This window comes from Sorex fumeus, unplaced genomic scaffold (genome assembly GCF_029834395.1).
Source record: "Sorex fumeus unplaced genomic scaffold, SorFum_2.1 ptg000017l, whole genome shotgun sequence".
Taxonomy (NCBI): Eukaryota; Metazoa; Chordata; class Mammalia; order Eulipotyphla; family Soricidae; genus Sorex; species Sorex fumeus.
The window spans coordinates 1,360,971-1,385,129 of record NW_026606074.1 but is presented as its reverse complement, the minus strand read 5'-3'; the positions used below and the strand labels follow the sequence as shown (position 1 = coordinate 1,385,129).

Here is a 24,159-nt window from a genome sequence, read left to right as displayed (position 1 = left end):
TCCAGGAGGAGACCAGCACTCACACTCAGTCGGGGTGAGGGCAGTCCGCAGGGGAGCAAACCCCAGGAGTGGACTCAGGGCTGAGCAGTGCCTCATCCCAAGTCTCCTGTTGCTGAGAGGGGCTGAGGGAGCACTTCTGGTGAGTCCATGCCTTTTGTCCATGTGGCTCAAATGAGGGTTCGAGGACATGGTGCAACTTGGCTTCAGGCCGGAAGGACCTGGGCTATCCCAGACAGTGTCCAGCAGTGCCACAGCTGGGCTGCACAGTGGGGGGGGAGGTTCAGAAGGAAGGTCAGTGGCACACAAGGCCTGCACTGGAATGCAAGGTCATCACTCGGGCCATGTTCGAAATCTCTCCCCGTCTCCCATGACAGCACTGCTGGTGAGGGACTAGTCACTCTGGTGCTCATGTGACGTTGGCACTTGAGTCTGTGGTGCTCACGATCCCCTGTGGTGCTTCTGTGACTGCGCTTGGGAGATGCCTGGGCCTGTGCCCCAACGCCAAGGCATACCAAGAATCCCGGAGGGCACTGGCAATGCGGACAGGGAGCAGCCGAGCAAAAGAGCAGACTGCAACATCGGTCCCATCAAACCGAGGCTCATGGGGGCCTGCCAGGGCAGCAGCAGCCAAGAGACGTCAACCAGCTCACAGCATGTCTGGCTTATTTTGTGTTAGGTGTTGGGTGCAGAGCGGGCAGGTGATTCTCAGGGTTAACTCCTCGCTGTGTCCAGGGATCACTCCTGGTAGTGCTCTGGACCGTATGAGGAATCAGGTATCAAACCCAGGGGAGGAGAGCTTTTGACCTGTTGGACCATTGCCATCAATCCTTCATGTCCTAATCAAGAAGCCGAGGGCACTGGAGCTTCAAGTTTTTACTGAACAGTCTCGCGAGTGCATGGCCAATGTCCCGGTTCCTCAGGCTGTAGATGACGGGGTTCAGGAACGGGGGTACCATGATGTAGAACACCGCAGTCAGCAAATTCGAAAGGGAAGGTTTTTCTGCGATCGGACCTAAGACAGCCATGAGTCCAGAAACTACAAACAGGACAAGGATGAGAAGCTGCGGGGTGCAGGTGGACAGGGCCTTATTGCGGGCCTCAGCTGACCGCATCTTAAGTACTGCAGAGAATATATTGACATAGGACAGGACCAAGGACGTGAAACAGCCAACGACAATACCACAGCTGATAGCAAGAATGACAAACTCACAGAACTGGACCTCCGGTGCCGAGATCCTCATGACCTGAGGGACGTCACAGAAATACTGGTGGATGACGTTGGACTTTGTGAAGGGCAGCCGGAACATGTTGCCCGTGTGGATGCTGGAATAGACCAGACCCGTGGCCCAGGAGCCCCCCGCCGCCTGCGTGCACATCCGGGGGGTGACTGTCAGCCCATAGTGCAGGGGGTGACAGATGGCGACATAGCGGTCGTAGGACATCACCACCAGGAACGCCAGTTCCATTGATGCAAAAAAGAGGTACAGGAAGATCTGGGTGGCACATTCAGCGAGGGAGATGGTCGAGCTGCCCACCAGGGAGTTGACGATCAGTTTGGGGACAGTGACAGAGATGCAGCAGAGGTCAATGAAGGACAGGTTGGTGATGAAGAAGTACATGGGGGCATGCAGGCGGGGGTCGGACACGATGGCGCTGATGGTCAGCAGGTTGCCGGCCAGGGCCCCCAGGTAGACCCCCAGGAACAGCGCCCCCTGCAGGAGCTGCAGCTGCCGGGAGCTGGAGATGTCCATGAGCAGGAACTCTGTGAAGGCTGTGAGGTTGTCCATGGGAGCTGAGGGGCCACGGGCACCTGGGTGGAGGTGGGAGTGAGGGTAGGGCCTGAGGGGCAGGACCATCTCAAGGGATGCCACTCCCTGACCCGAGCGTGCACACACGGACGCATGGGGGCTCCCTCTAATGGAGTTGCCCCTTCCTGCTGGCCAGCAGCTCATTTCAGAGACTCCGGGGGATGGAGCGCCTGAGAGCTTCTGGTCAGGGTGGCCCCTCTTGTGTCCCCTCCCCCTCCTTCCTCTCGGACAGCCTCCTGCCTCAGTGCCACCTGCTAACATCTGGGCCCCAAGGGCAAGATCCCTAAACTCTCCACTCAACCTAATCTTCTATTTTCCTAAGCTGACTTCTCTAGTCCAAAGATCCTAATTGCTGTATTTTCTTTCTGGTCTTGTTGAACTGTTCTAAATAATTATAAAAAATCATTCATCTAAATATTCCGTTGCAAGTTAATTTTTATAGGAAGTAACTTTTCTTAATGAAAGAAAAAATATATCTTACGAATACAGAATTATTGGATCTAACTGCTACATCATCTATTCACCCAATATTAGGAGTGCATCATATTGTAATGCTATTTCCAGAACACTGAGGAAAAAAATGTAATGAGTCACTATCATACACAGTACATATGTACATCATTGTAAAACATGATAGGCATTGTTATATATAAATTTTCTAAATTTTACTTCATTGCATTACTCAACAATTAAGTGACCATAGTTTACATTGCTTCCTGACCTACTGACCAAGTCTCTGAGATGAGGTGGGTGACAGTGTCGGTGTGGGGACATGATGCCAAGGACACAGGGTGTGGGAAAGAGGAGGCTCAAGCTGCATCACCTGGGACCCAAACACTGGTCAGCATGGTCAGTTCAGATAGCCAGGAAAGGAGACCCTCACAGGATCGACACCCCAAGCATGGGGACATGGAGCAGGGGTCCTGGGCAGGGATGCTCAGCAAAGTCTGTGTCGGGGGCTGTGTGGGCATGTGGGGACTCAGACCCATGGCCCTGCTGCCTGAGGAGACACTTCACTCACCACGTGGCCTATGCTGGAGATGCAGAGAGATACTGGCGTGTACTCAGGGCCCGGATCAGGGAATGGTCATCTCTGTGCCCTGGCAGCATCCCCAGGAGGGCAGTTTCCTGTCACTGCAGCGGGCACCTCTGCCCAGACAGTGACGGGTGCTGATGCTATGGGAGCCGGAGCAGCTGAGAGCAAGAGCAGAAGCGTTGTCAGGTGTGGGTTTGAGCACACGCTTGTCCAGGACTAGGGGCTGCAGCAGACGAGCCACAGTGGGGCCAGGGCCCAGGTTCAGGGATGTCGGGGGAACAGAGGGGCTCCCCCAGCTCCCTGTGTCAGGCCCAGCTGCTGTCTGGCCGTCCCTGCTCTGAATCCTGCCACGGCTGTGTGTGAGGGACGCGCTGATGCTGGGCTGCCCCTCGGCCATCCTTATTATCAGCCTGGAGCTCAGGAGCCACCGCTGGGTCAGCCCTGGGGCACAGGGACCCACCCCAGGGACGCCTCAGCTGTGCCTTGGGAGTCGAGCATGGCAGAATCATTTCCTCAGCCAAGCAATTACCAACAGTTTCTGACACACCTGGAACCTGAATCAGGTGAAGGGAGACTGAAACCATTTTGTTAGCATTGGAGAGTGCCGTTCCTCAGGCTCAAGGGTACATTGCAGTGACTGGTTGAATGTGACTGGATGAATGGTACTGAGACATTGTTTCCAAGTATTTGGTGACTCCATGACACATTGTTTCCTAGTCCTCAGCGACTGGACATTGTTTCCGGTGACTATGACACACTGTTTCATAGTCCTGTGACTATGTGACACATTGTTTCCTAGTACTTGGTGATTCTGTGACACATTTTTCCTTGTACTTGCTGATCCTATGACATACTTTCCTAGTCCTCAGTGACTGACACATGGTTTTCACTCTATGACATTATGACAGTACTGGGTGACACGATGAGACACTGTTTCCTTGTCCTAGTGTACCTATGACACATTGTATCTACAACTATGATACATTGTTTCTGGTGACTCTGACATTTTTTCCTGGTACTGGGTGACCTTATAACACATTGTTTCCTAGTATTTGGTGACTCTGATACGTTGTTTTTTAGTACTTGGTGATCCTATGACACATTGATTCCTAGACCTGGTGACTCTATGACATTATTTTCGCCTCCTGTGATTATGATACATTGTTTCTGGTGACTCTGTGGCACATTGTTTTCTAGTAGGTGACCCTATGACACATTGTTTCCTAGTCCTCAGTGACTCTGATACATTGTTTTCACTCTAGGACATTATATACTAGTACTGGGTGACACTATGATACATTGTTTCCTAGTCCTGGTGACTCTGTCACATTTTTTCCTGTAGTGTGACTACAATACATTGTTTCTTGTGACTCTGTGACACATTGTTTCCTAGTACTCCAGAACACTATGATACATTGTTTCCTAGTCTTTAGGGAGCTTTGTCATGGCCCACTGACCTCACACTCAGCTTCAGTCTGACCCCCATGATGAACCCACAAGTATCCCAGCAGCAGATCAACTGCTGGGGCCACGCAGAGGAGCTGGGGGGTAGGAGTGGGAGGGAGTGGGAGGAACAGCTGGTGGGGCTGGGGGCTTGATCAAATGCAGACCGTGGGCTGGTCCCTGTGCCCACAGTGGCAGTTGTCGGGCACCCGGTCCTGGCTGGGTCCTGTCTGCAGGGGTGAAGGAAGCTGAGTGATGAGTGGAGCCCCAGGAAATGTGGGTGCTGATGGCTCCACCGCGAGTCTGTTCTCACCAGCCGGGGAGGCCAGCTAGACTCAGAGTGTGCAGCCGTGGTGTGAACCCAGCCTACTGCAGGACACGCCTCACTTATGGGCATGAGCCTGCAGCTTCCCAGGATGGGCCCGGCTGTGCCAACAGGCTTTGCCCTGCAGGGTTGCCCCCGTCAGACCCCACAGTGATGCAGGCCCGTTAGGATGGATGGTTTGCAAACTTTAGTAGGGGTCAGCATCTTGGGAATATGCTGGCAGGTGGGCAGTTTCCCTGCACGCACAGCGAGTTGGAGACTGAGTGCAGACAGGTTGATCTTCCTGCAATGTGTGAGTCAGAGAGAAGAGTGGGAAGACCACCAGAGCAACCGAACCTGCTGCTCCAGAGGCACTGTCGTGTCCAAGGCTTTTATGCAGTGTGGTGTATGATTTCCTTCTAGTAACCCTCCCAGTGTATAAACCGCTGACAGACTGAAAGCTGTACCTATGTGCCTGACATATCTCTACTTTATTGCAATCCAACTGTCACTTGTATGCTTCTGGTTTTTACACGCCTTGAGGGTGTCTGAGATGGGGACCCACCCACCGCACAGGGCTCACCTTACAGAGACAAGATGGCACATAACCCCTGGGAACAGGAGGCAAAGCAACCTGCAGAGCTGTGATCCATCCTGGAGCTGTGATCTACCCTGCAGAGCGGTGATCCACTCTGGAGCTCTGATCTATCCTGAAGCTATGATCCACCCTGCAGAGCTGTATTCTACCCTGCAGAGGTGTAATCCACCCTGCGAAGCTGTGATCCACCCTACAGGGCCTGTGATCAACCCTGTGCAATGCTGATGCAGCAGGGACCAGCCTGAGGCTCCCTCAGTGCTGACCCGGAGTTCACGCCCAGCTCCTGGATGAGGTGAGTCTGAGGGAAGCAGGGCCCAGGATTGGGGTTGGGTTGACGGGGTCAGTGCCCTTCGTCGAGTCTCCTGACATGCTCCCGAGCATGTCAGGTCACCTCAATGATCTCTCAGCTTGAGCAGGCATGACCTTCAAACTGGGGGTCTGTGCCGAGGGCAGCTCCCACCAGCAGCTCCCTTGTCCCCACTTTGGCAGGGTGTCACTCCACATCTAGTTAAAAAATCCAAAGGTTTCCAAAGCAGTGGGTAAGCTGGGCCAGGCCACTGTGTGGCAGGATGCACAGTGCATGGACGGAGAAGAGAGCAGAGCAGGACTGGAAGCAGGGGCGCTCATGTCTCACTGCCATGTGAGCAGAGGTGACAAAGAACGACAGCGCAATTGGGGGAAAAGCACTCAGTTTCAACTCATGAATTTCTACTAAATTTTCCCTCTGTAGAATATGGCTGGAGTGATAGCACAGCGGGTAGGGCATTTGCCTTGCATGAGGTGGACCTGGGTTCAATTCCTCCATCCCTCTCGGAGAGCCCGAGAAGCTACGAGAGTATTCTGCCTGCATGGTAGAGCCTAGCCAGCTCCCCGTGGCGTATCTGATATGCCAAAACCAGTAACAACAAGTTTCATAATGGAGACAGTACTGGTGTCCGCTCGAGCAAATCGATGAACAAGGGGAGGACAGTGCTACAGCATGACTGGAATAAAACCTATTGGTTCAGAAATTGTGATCCTCTGAAACATTAGCGCGAATACAATCCAAGTAATGACATATCATGAAAAAACTCACCAAGATGGGATTCAAAGGCGTGACCAGGCTTTTTGTTTCTTTGCTATTTTTGCTTTTTGGACAGCCCGACTATGTTCAGGGGTTACTCGTAGTTCTGCATGAAAGAATTATTCTGGTGGTGTTCAGGGAACCATATGGGATGGCAGGAATCAAAACCAGGTTGGCTGCATACAAGGGAAACTCCCAAACTCCTAACATTCCGACCCTGTCTGGGGCTCTGTAAAAGATGGATGTATCAAGACTGCACTGTTTTCTTTAAAGACACCAACTGTCTATGCACCAATATTATTGGGTCCGTATAATACACACAGGTGCTGGAAGGCACTCCAGTTATTCTCACCAAGTTGGACTGTGGCTCAAGCGAGGGCTTGAGGACGTGGTGCAACTTGGCTTCAGGCCAGGAGGACCTGGGCTATCCCGGACAGTGTCCAGCAGTGCCACAGCTGGGCTGCTTGGGGACAGAAGGAAGGTAGGGGCACACAAGGCCTGCACTGGAATGCAAAGTCATCACTTGGGCCAGGTTAGAAATCTCTCCCCGTCTCCTGTGACGGCACTGCTGCGGAGGCATCAGTTACTCCGAGGCTCGTGTGACGTTGGCACTTGAGTCTGTGGTGCTTATGATCCCCTGCAGTGCTTTGTGACTTTGCCTGGGAGATTAGTGGTCCTGGACCCCAGGACCCTGGGTTGCGGGAATTGCAGAGCGTACTGGCAATGGGATAAGGAGCAGCCGAGCAAAAGAGCAGAGTGCAACATTGGTCCCGTCAAACTGAGGCTCACGGGGGCCTGCCAAGGCAGCAGCAGCCAAGAGACGTCAACCAGCTCACAGCACATCCGGCTCATTTTGTGTTTGGTGTTGGGTGCAGAACTGGCAGTTGATTCTTTGGGCTAACTCCTCGCTGTGTCCAGGAATCACTCCTGGCAGTGTTCGGGACCATATGGGGAATCAGGTATCAAACCCAGGGGAGGAGAGCTTCTGACCTGCTGGACCATTGGCATAGACCCAACATGTCCTAATCAAGAAACTGAGGGCACTGGATCTTCAAGTTTTTACTGAACAGTTTCACGAGTGCATGGCCAATGTCCCGGTTTCTCAGGCTGTAGATGACGGGGTTCAGGAATGGGGGTACCATGATGTAGAACACTGCAGTCAGGAAACTGAAAAGAGAAGGTTTATCTGCAATAGGACCTAAGACAGCCATGATTCCAGAAGTTAAAAACAGGACGAGGATGAGCAGCTGTGGGATGCAGGTGGACAGGGCCTTATTGCGAGCCTCTGCTGATCGCATCTTAAGCACCGCAGAGAATATTCTCATGTAGGACAGGACCAAGGACGTGAAACAACCCACGATTATGCCAATGCTGACAGCAAGGATGACAAACTCACAGAACTGGACCTCCGGTGCCGAGATCCTCATGACCTGAGGGACGTCACAGAAATACTGGTGGATGACGTTGGACTTTGTGAAGGGCAGCCGGAACATGTTACCCGTGTGGATGCTGGAATAGACCAGAACCGTGGCCCAGGAGCCCCCTGCCGCCTGTGTGCACAACTGGGGGGTGACTGTCAGCCCATAGTGCAGGGGGTGACAGATGGCAACATAGCGGTCATACGACATCACCACCAGGAACGCCAGGTCTGCAGAACCAAACACTATCTGCAGGAAGATCTGGGCAGCGCATTCAGCGAGGGAGATGGCCGAGCTCCCCACCAGGGAGTTGATGATCATTTTAGGGACAGTGGCAGAGATGCAGCAGAGGTCAATAAAGGACAGGTTGGTGATGAAGAAGTACATGGGGGCGTGCAGGCGGGGGTCGGACACGATGGCGCTGATGGTCAGCAGGTTGCCGGCCAGGGCCCCCAGGTAGACCCCCAGGAACAGCGCCCCCTGCAGGAGCTGCAGCTGCCGGGAGCTGGAGATGTCCATGAGCAGGAACTCAGTGAAGGCTGTGAGGTTGTCCATGGGAGCTGAGGGTTTGCGGGCACCTGAGAGGAGGCGGGAGTGAGGGTAGGGCCTGAGGGGCAGGACCATCTCAAGGGACGCCACTCCCTGACCCGAGCATGCACACACGGAAGCATGGGGGCTCCCTCTAATGGAGTTGCCCCTTCCTGCTGGCCAGCAGCTCATTTCAGAGACTCCGGGGGATGGAGCGCCTGAGAGCTTGTGGTCAGGGTGGCCCCTCTTGTGTCCCCTCCCCGTCCTTCCTCTCGAACAGCCGCTTGCCTCAGTGCCACCTGCTAACATCTGGGCCCCAAGGGCAGGATCCCTAAACCCTCCACTCAACTTAGTCTTGTATTTTTCTGAGCTGACTTCTCTAGTCCAAAGATCTTAATTGCTGTATTTTCTTTCTGGTCTTGTTGAACTGTTCTAAATAATTACAAAAAATCATTCATCTAAACATTCTGTTGCAAGTTAATTTTTATCGGAAGTAACTTTTTTTAAATGAAAGTAAAAATACCTTATGAATAGAGAATTATCGGATCTAACTGCTACATCATCTATTCACCCAATATTAGGAGTGCATCATATTGTAATGCTATTTCCAGAACATTGAGGAAAAAATGTAATGAGTCACTATCATACACAATACATATGTACATCATTGTAAAGCATGACAGGCATGTTATATATAAATTTTCTAAGAATATTTTTAGTTCATTGCAATACTCAACAATTAAGTGACATAGTTTACATTGCTTCCTGACCTACTGACCGAGTCTTTGAGATGAGGTGGGTGACAGTGTCGGTGTGGGGACATGATGCCAAGGACACAGGGTGTGGGAAAGAGGAGGCTCAAGCTGCATCACCTGGGACCCAAACACTGGTCAGCATGGTCAGTTCAGATAGCCAGGAAAGGAGACCCTCACAGGATCGACACCCCAAGCATGGGGACACGGAGCAGGGGTCCTGGGCAGGGATGCTGAGCAATGTCTGTGTTGGGGCTGGATGGGGACACAGGGCAGGGGTCCTGATCGGGGACACTCGGCAGAGTCTGTGTTGGGGGCTGTGTGGGCATGTGGGGACTCAGACCCACGGCCCCGCTGCCTGAGGAGATGCTTTACTCACCATGTGGCCTGTCCTGGAGATGTAGAGACACTGGCGTGTACTCAGGGCCCCGCTCAGGGAACGGTCATCTCCGTGCCTGGGCAGCGTCCCCAAGAGGGCAGTTTCCTGTCAGTGCAGTGGCCACCTCTGCCCAGACAGTGACAGGTGCTGACGCCATGGGAGCCGGAGCAGCAGAGAGTAAGAGCAGAAGTGATGTCAGGTGTGGGTTTGAGCACATGCTGGCCCAGGACCAGGGGCTGCAGCAGATGAGCCACAGTGGGGCCGGGGCCTGGGGTCAGGGCTGTGGTGGGGAGAGAGGGGCTCCCCCAGCTCCCCGAGTCAGGCCTGGCTGCTGTCTGACCGTCCCTGCTCTGAGTCCTGTCACAATTGTTTGTGAGGGACACGCTGAAGCTGGGCCGTCCCCTTGGCTGTCCTTATTATCAGCCTGGAGCTCTGGAGCCACTGTCGGGTCAGCCCTGGGGCACAGGGACCCACCCCAGGGACGCCTCAGCTGTGCCTTGGGAGTCGAGCATGGCAGAATCGTTTCCTCAGCCAAGCAATTACCAACAGTTTCTGACACACCTGGAACCTGAATCAGGTGAAGGGAGACTGAAACCATTTTGTTAGCATTGGAGAGTGCCGTTCCTGGGGCTCAAGGGTACATTCCAGTGACTGGTTGAATGGTGACTGGATGAATGATCCTGAGACATTCTTTCCAAGTACTTGGTGACTCTCTGACACATTGTTTCCTAGTCCTCAGTGACTCTGATACATTGTTTTCACTCTATGACATTATGACAGTACTGGGAGACACTATGACACACTGTTTCCTAGTTCTGGTGCATCTATGACACATTGTCTCCCAGGACTACAACTATGATACATCGTTTCTGGTGACTCTGACATTTTTTCCTGGTACTGGGTGACTTTGTAACACACTGTTGCCTAGTATTTGTTGACTCTGATACGTTGTTTTTTAGTACTTGGTGATCCTATGACACATTGATTCCTAGACCTGGTGACTCTATGACATTATTTTCGCCTCCTGTGATTATGATACATTGTTTCTGGTGACTCTGTGGCACATTGTTTTCTAGTAGGTGACCCGATGACACATTGTTTCCTAGTCCTCAGTGACTCTGATCCATTGTTTCCAGTGACTATGACACATTATTTCCTAGTCCTGTGACTATATGATACATTGTTCCCTAGTCCTTGAGACTGTGATACATTATTTCCTAGTACTTGTTGATCTTATGACACATTGTTTCCTAGTCCTCAGTGACTCTGATACATTGTTTTCACTCTAGGACATTATTTATTAGTACTGGGTGACATTATGACACATTGTTTCCTAGTCCTGGTGACTCTGTCACATTTTTTCCTGTAGTGTGACTATGATACATTGTTTCTTGTGACTCTGTGACACATTGTTTCCTAGTACTCCAGAACGCTATGACACATTGTTTCCTAGTCTTTAGGGAGCTCTATCATGGCCCACTGACCTCACACTCAGCTTCAGTCTGAACCCCATGATGAACCCACAAGTGTCCCAGCAGCAGATCAACTGCTGGGGCCATGCAGAGGAGCTGGGGGTTGGGAGAGGGAGGAACAGCTGGTGGGGCGGGGGGCTTGTTCAAGTGCAGACCGTGGGCTGGACCCTGTGCCCCATTGGCAGTTGTCGGGTGCCCTGGCTGGGTCCTGTCTGCAGGGGTGAAGGAAGCCGAGTGATGAGTGGAGCCCCGGGAAATGTGGGTGCTGACGGCTCCACCGTGAATCTGTTCTCACCAGCCGGAGAGGCCAGCTAGACTCAGAGTGTGCAGCTATTGGGTGAGCCCAGCCTACAGCAGGACACGCCTCTCTAATGGGCATGAGTCCACAGCTTCCCAGCATGGGCTTGGCTGTGCCCTCAGGATATGCCCTGTAGGGTTGCCCCTGTCAGACCCCACAGTGTTGCAGGCCCTTTAGGATGGCTTGCAAACCTTAGCAGGGGTGAGCATCTTGGGAATATGCTGGCAGGTGGGCAGCTTCCCTGGACCCACAGGAGAAGCGAGATGGAGACTGAGTACAGTCAGGTTGATCTTCCTGCAAAGTTTGACTCAGAGAGAAGCGTGGGAAGACCACCAGAGCAACCGAACCTGCTGCCCCAGAGGCACTGTCGTGTCCAAGGCTTTGATGCAGTGTGGTGTAGGATTTGCTTCTAGTAGCCCTCCCAGTGTATAAGCTGCTGACAGACTTCAAGCTGTACCTATGTGCCTGACATGTCTCTACTTTATTGCAATCCAACTGTCACTTGTATGCTTCTGGTTTTTACATACCTTGAGGGTGTCTGAGATGGGGACCCACCCACCGCACAGGGCTCACCTTACAGAGACAAGACAGCATATGATCCCTGGGAACAGGAGGCAAAGCACCCTGTGTGATCCACCTGCAGAGCTGTGATCCATCCTGGAGCTGTGATCTACCCTGCAGAGCTGTGATCCACCCTGTGGAGCTGTGATCCACCCTGCGGGGTCTGTGATCAACCCTATGCAATGCTGATGCAGCAGGGACCAGCCTGAGGCTCCCTCAGTGCTGACCCGGAGTTCACGCCCAGCTCCGGAGTGAGGCGAGTCTGAGGGAAGCAGGACCCAGGATTGGGGTCGGGTTGACGGGGTCAGTGCCCTTCCGCCGAGTCTCCTGACATGCTCCCGAGCATGTCAGGCTACCTTAATCATCCCTCAGCTCGAGCAGGAATGACCTTCAAACTGGGGGTCTGTGCCGTGGGCAGCTCCCACCAGCAGCTCCCTTGTTCCCACTTTGGCAGAGTGTCACTCCACATCTAGTTAAAAAATCCAAAGGTTCCCAAAGCAGTGGGTAAGCTGGGCCAGGCCACTGTGTGGCAGGATGCACAGTGCATGGACGGAGAAGAGAGCAGAGCAGGACAGGAAGCAGGGACGCTCGTGTCTCACTGCCATGTGAGCAGAGGTGACAAAGAACGACAGCGCAATTGGGGGAAAAGCTCTCAGCTCCAACTCATGAATTTCTACCAAAGTTCTCCTCTGTAGAATAGGGCTGGAGCAATAGCACAGTGGGTAGGGCATTTGCCTTAAATGCGAATGACCCAGGTTCAATTCCTCCGTCCCTCTCGGAGAGCCTGGGAAGCTACCAAGAGTCTCCCGCCTGCATGGTAGAGCCTGACAAGCTCCAATGGCGTATTCAATAGGCCAAAAACAGTAACAACAAGTTTCATAAGGGAGAAGTTACTGGTGCCCACTCGGGCAAATCGATGAACAAGGGGAAGACAGTGCTACAGCATGACTGGAATAAAACCTATTGGTTCAGAAATTGTTATCTTCTTAAACAGTTGCAAGAATACAATTCAAGTAATGATACATTATGAAATAACTCACCAAGATGGGATTCAAAGGAGTGACCAGTGTTTGTTTGCTGTTTCTGCTTTGGGGTCAACCCGACTATGTTCAGGGATTACTTGTAGTTCTGCACAAAGGAATTATTCTGGCAGTGTTCAGGGGACCATATGGGATGGCAGGAATCAAAACCAGGTTGGCTGCATACAAGGCAAACTCCCAAACTCCTAACATTCTGGCCCCTTCTGGGGCTCTGTAAAAGGTGGATATATCAAGACTGCACTATTCTCTTTATTTTTTTTATTATTATTTTTTTGTAGGAGTACTGCTATTTATTCAGCCACTGATTAGCTGAATGAATTGTGCATGAACTCCACCTTACTTTTTTTCCCCCACCTTTTATAATTTTATTTATTGAATCACCGAGAGAGTAGTTACAAAGCTTTTGGGTCTAAGTCTCGGTCATACAATGAAACACCCGTACCTTCACCAGTGCCCATTCTCCACCACCAAAAACCCCTGTATACCGCCATCCCACACCCACCCCCCTGCCTGTGGGGAGGATGATTTCCACATTACTCTCTCTCTTCTTTGATCACATTCAATATTTTGACACCAGATCCACCATTTTTATTTGAGATTTCACCCCAACACTCCAATATGCTGAAAAGGCAACAATAGACAATTTATGTTATATTGCTGGTTATGAATAACATATGATGTCGCGTGGCTGCAGTAGGGCCAATGTGGTTTTGAAATTCAGAAATTTTAACACTTAAATCTGGAGGGATTTCTGCCAAAAGCCGCTGGGTTTTGAGATTTGTTTCTGAGTCTCTGGGATCATGGCCGTTAAGCAGCTTGATCAGGAGCCAGAGAGGCCATCCATGGGCAAAGACTTGGGGTCTTGTTGGGGTGGGGAGGACAAGCAGGGCTCCACCCCCATCCCATGAGGCCCTGTGTGTCTTGTCACTGGGGGACCAAATTGTGACTATCCAGTGACCTCAGAAGGATGGCGGTCATTGGGCCGCCAGGGGGAACAGGCCAAGGCACGAAACCTATTCCCACCTGGGTTGGCCCAGCACCGGTAGCCTACTGCAGAGACCAGACGCATTTCTACCTAAAGCTGCTGGGTTCAGAGATTCGTTTCTGAGTCTCTGGGATCATGGCCATTAAGCAGTTCAATCAGGAACCAAAGAGGCCTTGCCTCCAATTATATAGCTGAGCCGGAGGTGGTTTGTGGATGTTTTTCCCACATACCTAACTTTTGGCCATTTACTTTCTTGGTAAACTTTGCCCCAACTTTTTGGGGTCTGGCCAAAGGCACAGCAGCAAATTTGGGGTATCTGGAAGTCTGAAGGCACCATGAGGCTGCTGATGCACTCGCCTCACAGGTACAGATTGACCTGCTGGCGGCACCATACCCCCATGCACTATTCTCTTTAAAGACACCATCTGGACTGGTTAAAGAAACTTTGGTACATCTACACAATGGAGTACTATGTAGCTGTTAGAAAAGACGAAATCATGAAATTTACATACAAGTGGCACTACATGCAAAGTATCATGTTAAGCAAAATGACTCAGAAAGAAAGGGATAGACATAGAAAGATTGCATTAATCTGGGGAACATAAAGTTACAAAATAGGAGACTAACACACAAGAATGGCCGAGATTAGTGCCAGGAATTTTACTCCATGGCTTGGAGGCCAGCCACACATGCTAGGGGAAAAGGGAGCTCAGATAGAGAAGGGAACACCAAATAAAGGGTGTTGGGAGGATCCTCCCAGGATGGGAGAAGCATGCTGAAAGTAGACTATAGACCAAACATGGTTGTCACCCATTGCCTCTTTTGCAAACCACAACACCCAATAAGAGAGAACAAAAGGGAATGCCCTGCCACAGAGGCAGGGTGGGATGGAACGGTGGGGGTTGGGAGGGATACTGGGATCCGTGGTGGTGGGAAAGGGGCACTGGTGGAGAGATGGGCATTTGATCATTGTATAATTGAAACCCAAGCACAAAAATTTGTGAGTCTACAACTGTACCTCATATGTCTCACTGATAAAAAAAAATAAAGACACCATCTGTCTATGCATCAATATTATTGGGTCCGTATATTACACAAAGGGGCTGGAAGGCACTCCAGTTATTCTCACCAAGTTGGACTGTGGCTCAAGTGAGGGCTTGAGGACGTGGTGAACTTGGCTTCAGGCCGGGAGGACCTGGGCTATCCCGGACAGTGTCCAGCGGTGCCACAGCTTGGCTGCTCGGGGACAGAAGGAAGGTAGCAGCACACAAGTCCTGCACTGGAATGCAAAGTCATCACTTGGGCCAGGTTAAAAAAATCTCTCCCCGTCTCCTGTGAGGGCACTGCTGCAGAGACATCAGCTACTCTGAGGCCTGTGTGACGTTGGCACTTGGGTCTGTGGTGCTTATGATCCCCTGCAGTGCTTTTGTGACTTTGCCTGGGAGATCAGTGGTCCTGGACCCCAGCACCCTGGGTTGCAGGAATTGCAGAGGGCACTGGCAATGGGACAGGGAGCAGCTGAGCAAAAGAGCAGAGCGCAACATCGGTCCTGTCAAACCGAGGTTCACGGGAGCCTGCCAGGGCAGCAGCAGGCAAGAGACATCAACCAGCTCATATCACGTCCGGCTTATTTTGTGTTTGGTGTTGGGTGCAGAGTGGGCAGGCAATTCTCAGTGCTACTCCTTGCTGTGTCTGGTTGAATGGTGAATAGATGAATGGTACTGAGACATTGTTCTCAAGTACTTGGTGACTCTATGACACATTTTTTCCTAGTCCTCAGTGACTCTGAAACATTGTTCTGGTGACTATCACCCATCTTTCATAGTCCTGTGACTATGTGACACATTGTTTCCTAGGACTTGGTGACTCTGACACATTGCTTCCTAGTAATTGCTGATCCTATGACATACTTTCCTAGTCCTCAGTGACTCTGATACATGGTTTTCACTCTATGACATTATGACAGTACTGGGTGACACGATGACACACTGTTTCCTAGTCCTGGTGTATCTATGACACATTGTCTCCTAGTACTACAACTATGATACATTGTTTCTGGTGACTCTGACATTTTTTTTCTGGTACTGGGTGACCTTATAACACATTGTTTCTTAGTATTAGATGACTCTGATACATTGTTTTTTAGTACTTGGTGATCATATGACACATTGATTCCTAGACCTGGTGACTCTATGACATATTATTTTCTTCTTCTGTGATTATGATAAATTGTGTCTGAGATGGGGACTCACCCACTGCACGTGGTTCACATGCAGAGAGAAGATGGCACATGACCCCTGGGAACAGGAGGCAAAGCACCCTGTGTGATCCACCTGCAGAGCTGTGATTCATCCTGGAGCTGTGATCCACCCAGCAGGGCCTGTGATCAACTGTTTGCAGTGCTGACGCAGCAGGCTCCCTCATTGCTGACCCGAGTTCACGGCCAGCTCCGGGGTGAGGCGAGTCTGAGGGAAGCAGGGCCCAGGATTGGGGTCGGGTTGACAGGTTCAGTGCCCTTCCGCCGACTCTCCTGACATGCTCCCGAGCATGTCAGGCCACCTCAATCGTCCCTCAGCTTGAGCAGGCATGACCTTCAAACTGGGGGTCTGTGCCGAGGGCAGCTCCCACCAGCAGCTCCCTTGTCCCGACTTTGGCAGAACGTCACTCCACATCTAGTTAAAAAATCCAAAGGTTCCCCAAGCAGTGGGTAAGCTGGGCCAGGCCACTGTGTGGCAGGATGCACAGTGCATGGACGGAGAAGAGAGCAGAGCAGGACAGGAAGCAGGGACGCTCGTGTCTCACTGCCATGTGAGCAGAGGTGACAAAGAACGACAGCGCAATTGGGGGGAAAAGCTCTCAGTTTCAACTCATGAATTTCTACTAAGTTTTGCCTCTGTAACATATGGCTGGAGTGATAGCACAGTGGGTAGGGCGTTTTCCTTGCATGAGGCGGACCTGGGTTCAATTCCTCCATCTTTCTCTGAGAGCCCGAGTAGCTACTGAGCGTATCCCTCCTGCACGGTAGAGTCTAGCAAGCTTCCTGTGGCGTATCTGATATGTCAAAAACAGTAACAAGAAGTTTCATAATGGAGCCGTTACTGTGCCCGCTCGAGCAAATCGATGAACAAGGGGAAGACAGAGACACAGCTGGACTGGACTAAAACCTATTTGTTCAGAAACTGTGATCCTCTTAAACGTTAGCACGAATACAATCCAAGTAATGATACATCATGAAAATACTTACCAAGATGGGATTCAAAGGGGTGACCAGGCTTTTTGCTTCTTTGCTATTTTTGCTTTGTGTCAGCCCGACTATGTTCCGGGTTTACTTGTAGTTCTGCATGAAGAAATTTTTCTGGCAGTGTTCAGAGAACCATATGGGATGGCAGGAATCAAAACCAGGTTGGCTGCATACAAGGGAAACTCCCAAACTCTAACATTCCGGCCCCATCTGGGGCTCTGTAAAAGGTGATATATCAAGGCTGCACTGTTCTCTCACAGCACATCTGGCTTATTTTTTGTTTGGTGTTGGGTGCAGAGCTGGCAGGTGATTCTCAGGGCTACTCCTTGCTGAGTCCAGGGATCACTCATGGCAGTGCTTGGGACCATATGAGGAATCAGGTATCAAACCCAGGCAAGGAGAGCTTCTGACCTGATGGACTATTGCCATCCATCCTACATGTCCTAACCAAGAAACCGAGGGCACTGGATCTTTAAGTTTTTATTGAACAGTCTTGCGAGTGCATGGCCAATGTCCCGATTCCTCAGGCTGTAGATGACGGGGTTCAGGAACGGGGGTACCATGATGTAGAACAACGCAGTCAGCAAACTGAAAAGGGAAGGTTTATCTGCGATAGGACCAAAGATAGCCATGAATCCAGAAATTAAAAACAGAATGAGGATGAGCAGCTGTGGGGTGCAGGTGGACAGGGTCTTGTTGCGGGCCTCTGCTGACCGCATCTTAAGCACCGCAGAGAATATTCTCATGTAGGAAAGGACCAAGGACGTGAAACATCCCACGACTATGCCAGTGCTGACAGCAAGGATGACAAACTCACAGAACTGGACTTCTGGAGCCGAGATCCTAATGACTTGAGGGACGTCACAGAAATACTGGTGGATGACGTTGGACTTTGTGAAGGGCAGCCGGAACATGTTGCCCGTGTGGATGCTGGAATAGACCAGCCCCGTGGCCCAGGAGCCCCCCGCCGCCTGCGTGCACATCCGGGGGGTGACTGTCAGTCCATAGTGCAGGGGGTGACAGATGGCGACATAGCGGTCGTAGGACATCACCACCAGGAATGACAGCTCGATCGAAGCAAAAAAGATGTACAGGAAGATCTGGGTGGCACATTCAACGAGGGAGATGGTCGAGCTGCCCACCAGGGAGTTGATGGTCATTTTGGGAACAGTGGCAGAGATGCAGCAGAGGTCAATGAAGGACAGGTTGGTGATGAAGAAGTACATGGGAGCGTGCAGGTTGGGGTCAGACACAATGGCGCTGATGGTCAGCAGGTTGCCGGCCAGGGCCCCCAGGTAGACCCCCAGGAACAGCGCCCCCTGCAGGAGCTGCAGCTGCCGGGAGCTGGAGATGTCCATGAGGAGGAACTCTGTGAAGGCCGTGAGGTTGTCCATGGGAGCTGAGGGGTCGTGGGCACCTGGGAGGAGGTGGGAGTGAGGGCAGGGCCAGAGGGGCAGCACCACATCTGGGGACGCTACTCCCTGCCCTGAGCATGCACACCTGGGGACACGTAGCAGGGGTCCTTGGAAGGGACGCTCAACAAAGCCTGTGTTGGGGCTGTGTGGGGATACAAGGCAGGGGTCCCGGACGGGGACACTTGGCAGAGTCTGTGTCGGGGGCTGTGTGGGCATGTGGGGACTCAGACCCATGGCTCTACCGCCTGAGGAGATGCTTCACTCACCATTTGGCCTTTCCTGAAAATGCAGAGACACTGGCATGTCCTCAGGGCCCGGCTCAGGGAATGGTCATCTCAATGCCTGGGCAGTGTCCCCAGGAGGGCAGTTTCCTGTCACTGCAGCGGCCACCTCTGCCCAGACAGTAACGGGTGCTGACACCATGGAAGCCGGAGCAGCTGAGAGCAAGAGCAGAAGCGTTGTCAGGTGTGGGTTTGAGCACACGCTTGTCCAGGACCAGGGGCTGCAGCAGACGAGCCACAGTGGGGCCAGGGCCCGGGTTCAGGGATGTCGGGGGGAGAGAGGGGCTCCCCCAGCTCCCTGTGTCGGGCCCAGCTGCCGTCTGGCCATCCCTGCTCTGAATCCTGCCACGGCTGTGTGTGAGGGACGCGCTGAGGCTGCGCTGCCCCTCGGCCATCCTTATTATCAGCCTGGAGTTCGGGAGCCACCGCTGGGTCAGCCCTGGGGCACAGGGACCCACCCCAGGGACGCCTCTGCTGTGCCTTGGGAGTCGGGCATGGTAGAATCATTTCCTCAGCCAAGCAATTACCAACAGTTTCTGACACACCTGGAACCTGAATCAGGTGAAGGGAGACTGAATTCATTTTGTTAGCATTGGAGAGTGCCGTTCCTCGGGCTCAAGGGTACATTACAGTGACTGGTTGAATGGTGACTGGATGAATGGTCCTGAGACATTGTTTCCAAGTACTTGGTGACTCTCTGACACACTGTTTCCTAGTCCTCAGTGACTGACACATTGTTTCATAGTCCTGTGACTATGTGACACATTGTTTCCTAGTACTTGGTGACTCTGACACATTGCTTCCTAGTACTTGCTGATCCTATGACATACTTTCCTAGTCCTCAGTGACTCTGATACATTGTTTTCACTCTATGACACTATGACAGTACTGGGTGACACGATGACACACTGTTTCCTAGTCTTGGTGTATCTATGACACATAGTCTCCCAGTCCTACAACTATGATACATTGTTTCTGGTGACTCTGACATTTATTTCCTTGTACTCGGTGACCTTATAACACATTGTTTCCTAGTATTTGGTGACTCTGATACATTGATTTTTAGTACTTGGTGATCCTATGACACATTGATTCCTAGACCTGGTGACTCTATGACATATTATTTTCTACTCCTGTGATTATGATACATAGTTTCTGGTGGCTCTGTGGCACATTGTTTTCTAGTAGGAGGTGACCCTATGACACATTGCTTCCTAGTCCTTAGTGACTCTGATACATTGTTTTCACTCTATGACATTATTTACTAGTACTGGGTGATACTATTACACATTGTTTTCTAGTCCTGGTGACTCTGTCACATTTTTTTCCTGTAGTGTGACTACAATACATTGTTTCTTGTGACTCTGTGACACATTGTTTCCTAGTACTCCAGAACGCTATGACACATTGTTTCCTAGTCTTTAGGGAGCTCTATCATGGCCCACTGAACTCATGCTCAGCTTCAGTCTGACCCCCATGATGAACCCACAAGTATCCCAGCAGCAGATCAACTGCTGGGGCCACGCAGAGGAGCTGGGGGGTAGGAGTGGGAGGGAGTGGGAGGAACAGCTGGTGGGGCTGGGGGCTTGATCAAATGCAGACCGTGGGCTGGTCCCTGTGCCCACAGTGGCAGTTGTCGGGCGCCCAGTCCTGGCTGGGTCTTGTCTGCAGAGGTGAAGGAAGCTGAGTGATGAGTGGAGCCCCAGGAAATGTGGGTGCTGATGGCTCCACCGCGAGTCTGTTCTCACCAGCCAGGGAGGCCAGCTAGACTCAGAGTGTGCAGCCATGGTGTGAACCCAGCCTACTGCAGGACACGCCTCACTAATGGGCATGAGCCCGCAGCTTCCCAGGATGGGCCCAGCTGTGCCCACAGGCTGTGCCCTGCAGGGTTCCCCCTGTCAGACCCCACAGTGCTGCAGGCCCTTTAGGATGGATGGTTTGCAAACCCTAGCAGGGGCGAGCAATCTCAGGAATCTGCTGGCAGGTGGGTAGCTTCCCTGCACCCACAGGGAGAAGCGAGTTGGAGACTGAGTGCAGACAGGTTGATCTTCCTGCAATGTGTGAGTCAGAGAGAAGCGTGGGAAGACCACCAGAGCAACCGAACCTGGTGTCCCAGAGGCACTGTCGTGTCCAAGGCTTTGATGCAGTGTGGTGTAGGATTTGCTTTAGTAGCCCTCCCAGTGTATACGCCGCTGACAGACTGAAAGCTGTACCTATGTGCCTGACATATCTCTGCTTTATTGCAATCCGGGCTGGAGCGATAGCACAGCGGGTAGGGCGTTCGCCTTACACGCGGCCAACATGGCCGACCCGAGTTCGATTCCTCCGCCCCTCTCGGAGAGCCCGGCAAGCTACCGAGAGTATTCGATATGCCAGACACAGTAACAACAAAGTCTCCAATGGAGACGTTACTGGGCCCGCTCGAGCAAATCGACGATCAACGGGAGGGCCTTTACCTTACCTTTACCTTATTGCAATCCAACTGTCACTTGGTTTTTACTTCTGGTTTTTACACGCCTTGAGGGTGTCTGAGATGGGGACCCACCCACTGCACAGGGCTCACCTTACAGAGACAAGACAGCACATAACCCCTGGGAACAGGAGGCAAAGCACCCAGTGTGATCCACCTGTGGAGCTGTGATCCACCCTTCAGAGCTGTAATCTACCCTGAAGAGCCTGTGATCTACCCTGCGGGGTCTGTGATCAACCCTGTGTAATGCTGATGCAGGAGGGACCAGCCTGAGGCTCCCTCAGTGCTGACCTGGAGTTCACGCCCAGCTCCAGGGTGTGGTGAGTCTGAGGGAGGCAGGGCCCAGGATTGGGGTTGGGTTGAGGGAATCAATGCCCTTCTCCTGAGTCTCCTGACATGCTCCCAAGCATGTCAGGTCACCTTAATCATCCCTCACCTCAAGCAGGAATGACCTTCAAACTGGGGCTCTGTGCCGAGGGCAGCTCCCACCAGCAGTTCACTAGCCCCCACTTTGGCAGAACATCACTCCACATCTAGTTAAAAAATCCAAAGGTTCCCAAAGCAGTGGGTAAGTTGGGCCAGGCCACTGTGTGGCAAGATGCACGGTGCATGGACGGAGAAGAGAGCAGAGCGGGACAGGAAGCAGGGGCGCTCGTGTGTCACTGCCATGTGAACAGAGGTGACAAAGAATGACAGCGCAATTCAGGGAAAAGCTCTCAGCTCCAATTCATGAATTTCTACCTAATTTTCCCTTCGCAGCATAGAGCTGGAGTGATAGCACAGCGGGTAGGGCATTTGCCTTGCATGAGGCCGACCTGGTTCAATTCCTCTGTCCCTCTCAGAGAGCCTGGGAAGCTACGGAGAGTATCCTGCCTGCATGGTAGAGCCTACCAAGCTTCCCGAGACGTATCTGATATGTCAGAAACAGTAACAACAAGTTTCATAACGGAGACATTACTGGTGTCCGCTTGAGCAAATCGATGAAGAAGGGGAGGACAGTGCTACAGCATGACTGGAATAAAACCTATTGGTTCAGAAATTGTGATCCTCTGAAACATTAGTGTGAATACAATTCAAGTAATGATGCATCATGAAAAAACTCACGAAGATGGAATTCAAAGGGGTGACCAGGCCTTTTGTTTCTTTGTTATTTTTGCTTTTTGGTCAGCCTGACTATGTTCAGAGGTTACTTGTAGTTCTGCATGAAAGAATTATTCTGGCGTGTTCAGGGAACCATATGGGATGGCAGGAACCAAAACCAGGTTGGCTTCATACAAGGCAAACTCCCAAACTCCTAACATTCTGGCCCCATCTGGGGCTCTGTAAAAGGTGGATATATCAAGACTGCACTGTTCTCTTTAAAGACACCATCTGTCTATGCACCAATATTATTGGGTCCGTATATTACACAAAGGGGCTGGAAGGCACTCCGGTTATTCTCATCAAGTTGGACTGTGGCTCAAGCGAGGGCTAGTGGACATGGTGCAACTTGGCTGCAGGCTGGAGGACCTGGGCTATCCCGGACAGTGTCCAGCAGTGCCACAGCTGGGCTGCACGGGGTCAGAAGGAAGGTCAGTGGCACACAAGGCCTGCACTGGAATGCAAGGTCATCACTTGGGCCAGGTTCGAAATCTCTCCCCGTCTCCCACGACAGCACTGCTGCTGAGGGACCAGTCAGTGTGGTGCTCGTGTGACGTTGGCACTTGAGTCTGTGGTGCTCACGATCCCCTGTGGTGCTTCTGTGACTGCGCCTGGGAGATGCGTGGGCCTGTGCCCCAATGCCAAGGTGTACCACGAACCCTGGAGGGCACTGGCAATGCGGACAGGGAGCAGCCGAGCAAAAGAGCAGACTGCAACATCGGTCCCATCAAACCGAGGCTCACGGGGGCCTGCCAGGGCAGCAGCAGCCAAGAGACGTCAACCAGCTCACAGCACGTCTGGCTTATTTTGTGTTAGGTGTTGGGTGCAGAGCGGGCAGGCGATTCTCAGGGTTAACTCCTCGCTGTGTCCAGGGATCACTCCTGGCAGTGTTCGGGACCGTATGAGGAATCAGGAATCAAACCCAGGGGAGGAGAGCTTCTGACCTGCTGGACCATTGCCATAGACCCAACATGTCCTAATCAAGAAGCCGAGGGCACTGGAGCTTCAAGTTTTTACTGAACAGTCTCGCGAGTGCATGGCCAATGTCCCGGTTCCTCAGGCTGTAGATGACGGGGTTCAGGAACGGGGGTACCATGATGTAGAACACCGCAGTCAGCAAACTGAAAAGGGAAGGTTTATCTGCGATAGGACCTAAGACAGCCATGAATCCAGAAGTTAAAAACAGGATGAGGATGAGCAGCTGTGGCAAGCAGGTGGACAGGGCCTTGTTGCGAGCCTCTGCTGACCGCATCTTAAGCACCACAGAGAATATTCTCACATAGGACAGGACTAGTGATGTGAAACAGCCCATGATGATGCCACAGCTGACAGCGAGGAGGACAAACTCACAGAACTGGACCTCTGGCGCCGAGATCCTCATGATCTGAGGGACATCACAGAAATACTGGTGGATGACGTTGGACTTTGTGAAGGGCAGCCGGAACATGTTACCCGTGTGGATGCTGGAATAGACCAGACCCGTGGCCCAGGAGCCCCCCGCCGCCTGCGTGCACATCTGGAGGGTGACTGTCAGCCCGTAGTGCAGGGGGTGACAGATGGCGACATAGCGGTCGTAGGACATCACCACCAGGAACGCCAGGTCCGCAGAAGCAAACACTATCTGCAGGAAGATCTGGGCAGCGCATTCAGCGAGGGAGATGGCCGAGCTCCCCACCAGGGAGTTGATGATCATTTTAGGGACAGTGGCAGAGATGCAGCAGAGGTCAATGAAGGACAGGTTGGTGATGAAGAAGTACATGGGGGCGTGCAGGCGGGGGTCAGACACGATGGCGCTGATGGTCAGCAGGTTCCCGGCCAGCGCCCCCAGGTAGACCCCCAGGAACAGCGCCCCCTGCAGGAGCTGCAGCTGCCGGGAGCTGGAGATGTCCATGAGCAGGAACTCTGTGAAGGCCGTGAGGTTGTCCAT

The 24,159-nt window shown here is 52.2% G+C and overlaps 4 protein-coding genes across 4 annotated transcripts; all 4 read right to left on the bottom strand.

The window, feature by feature from the left end:
• Positions 1-836: 836 nt before the first annotated feature.
• Positions 837-1,787, bottom strand: LOC130021591 (olfactory receptor 14I1-like). Its single transcript, XM_056112347.1, has one exon. It carries the CDS (start codon positions 1,785-1,787, stop codon positions 837-839), a length of 951 nt encoding a protein of 316 aa, XP_055968322.1.
• Positions 1,788-7,274: 5,487 nt separating this feature from the next.
• LOC130021590 (olfactory receptor 14I1-like) lies at positions 7,275-8,225 on the bottom strand. Its single transcript, XM_056112346.1, has one exon. The coding sequence runs from the start codon at positions 8,223-8,225 to the stop codon at positions 7,275-7,277; it is 951 nt and encodes a 316-aa protein (XP_055968321.1).
• A 9,144-nt stretch (positions 8,226-17,369) lies between these two features.
• Positions 17,370-18,320, bottom strand: LOC130021589 (olfactory receptor 14I1-like). The gene has a single exon (XM_056112344.1). The coding sequence runs from the start codon at positions 18,318-18,320 to the stop codon at positions 17,370-17,372; it is 951 nt and encodes a 316-aa protein (XP_055968319.1).
• A 4,888-nt stretch (positions 18,321-23,208) lies between these two features.
• Positions 23,209-24,159, bottom strand: LOC130021588 (olfactory receptor 14I1-like). The gene has a single exon (XM_056112343.1). The coding sequence runs from the start codon at positions 24,157-24,159 to the stop codon at positions 23,209-23,211; it is 951 nt and encodes a 316-aa protein (XP_055968318.1).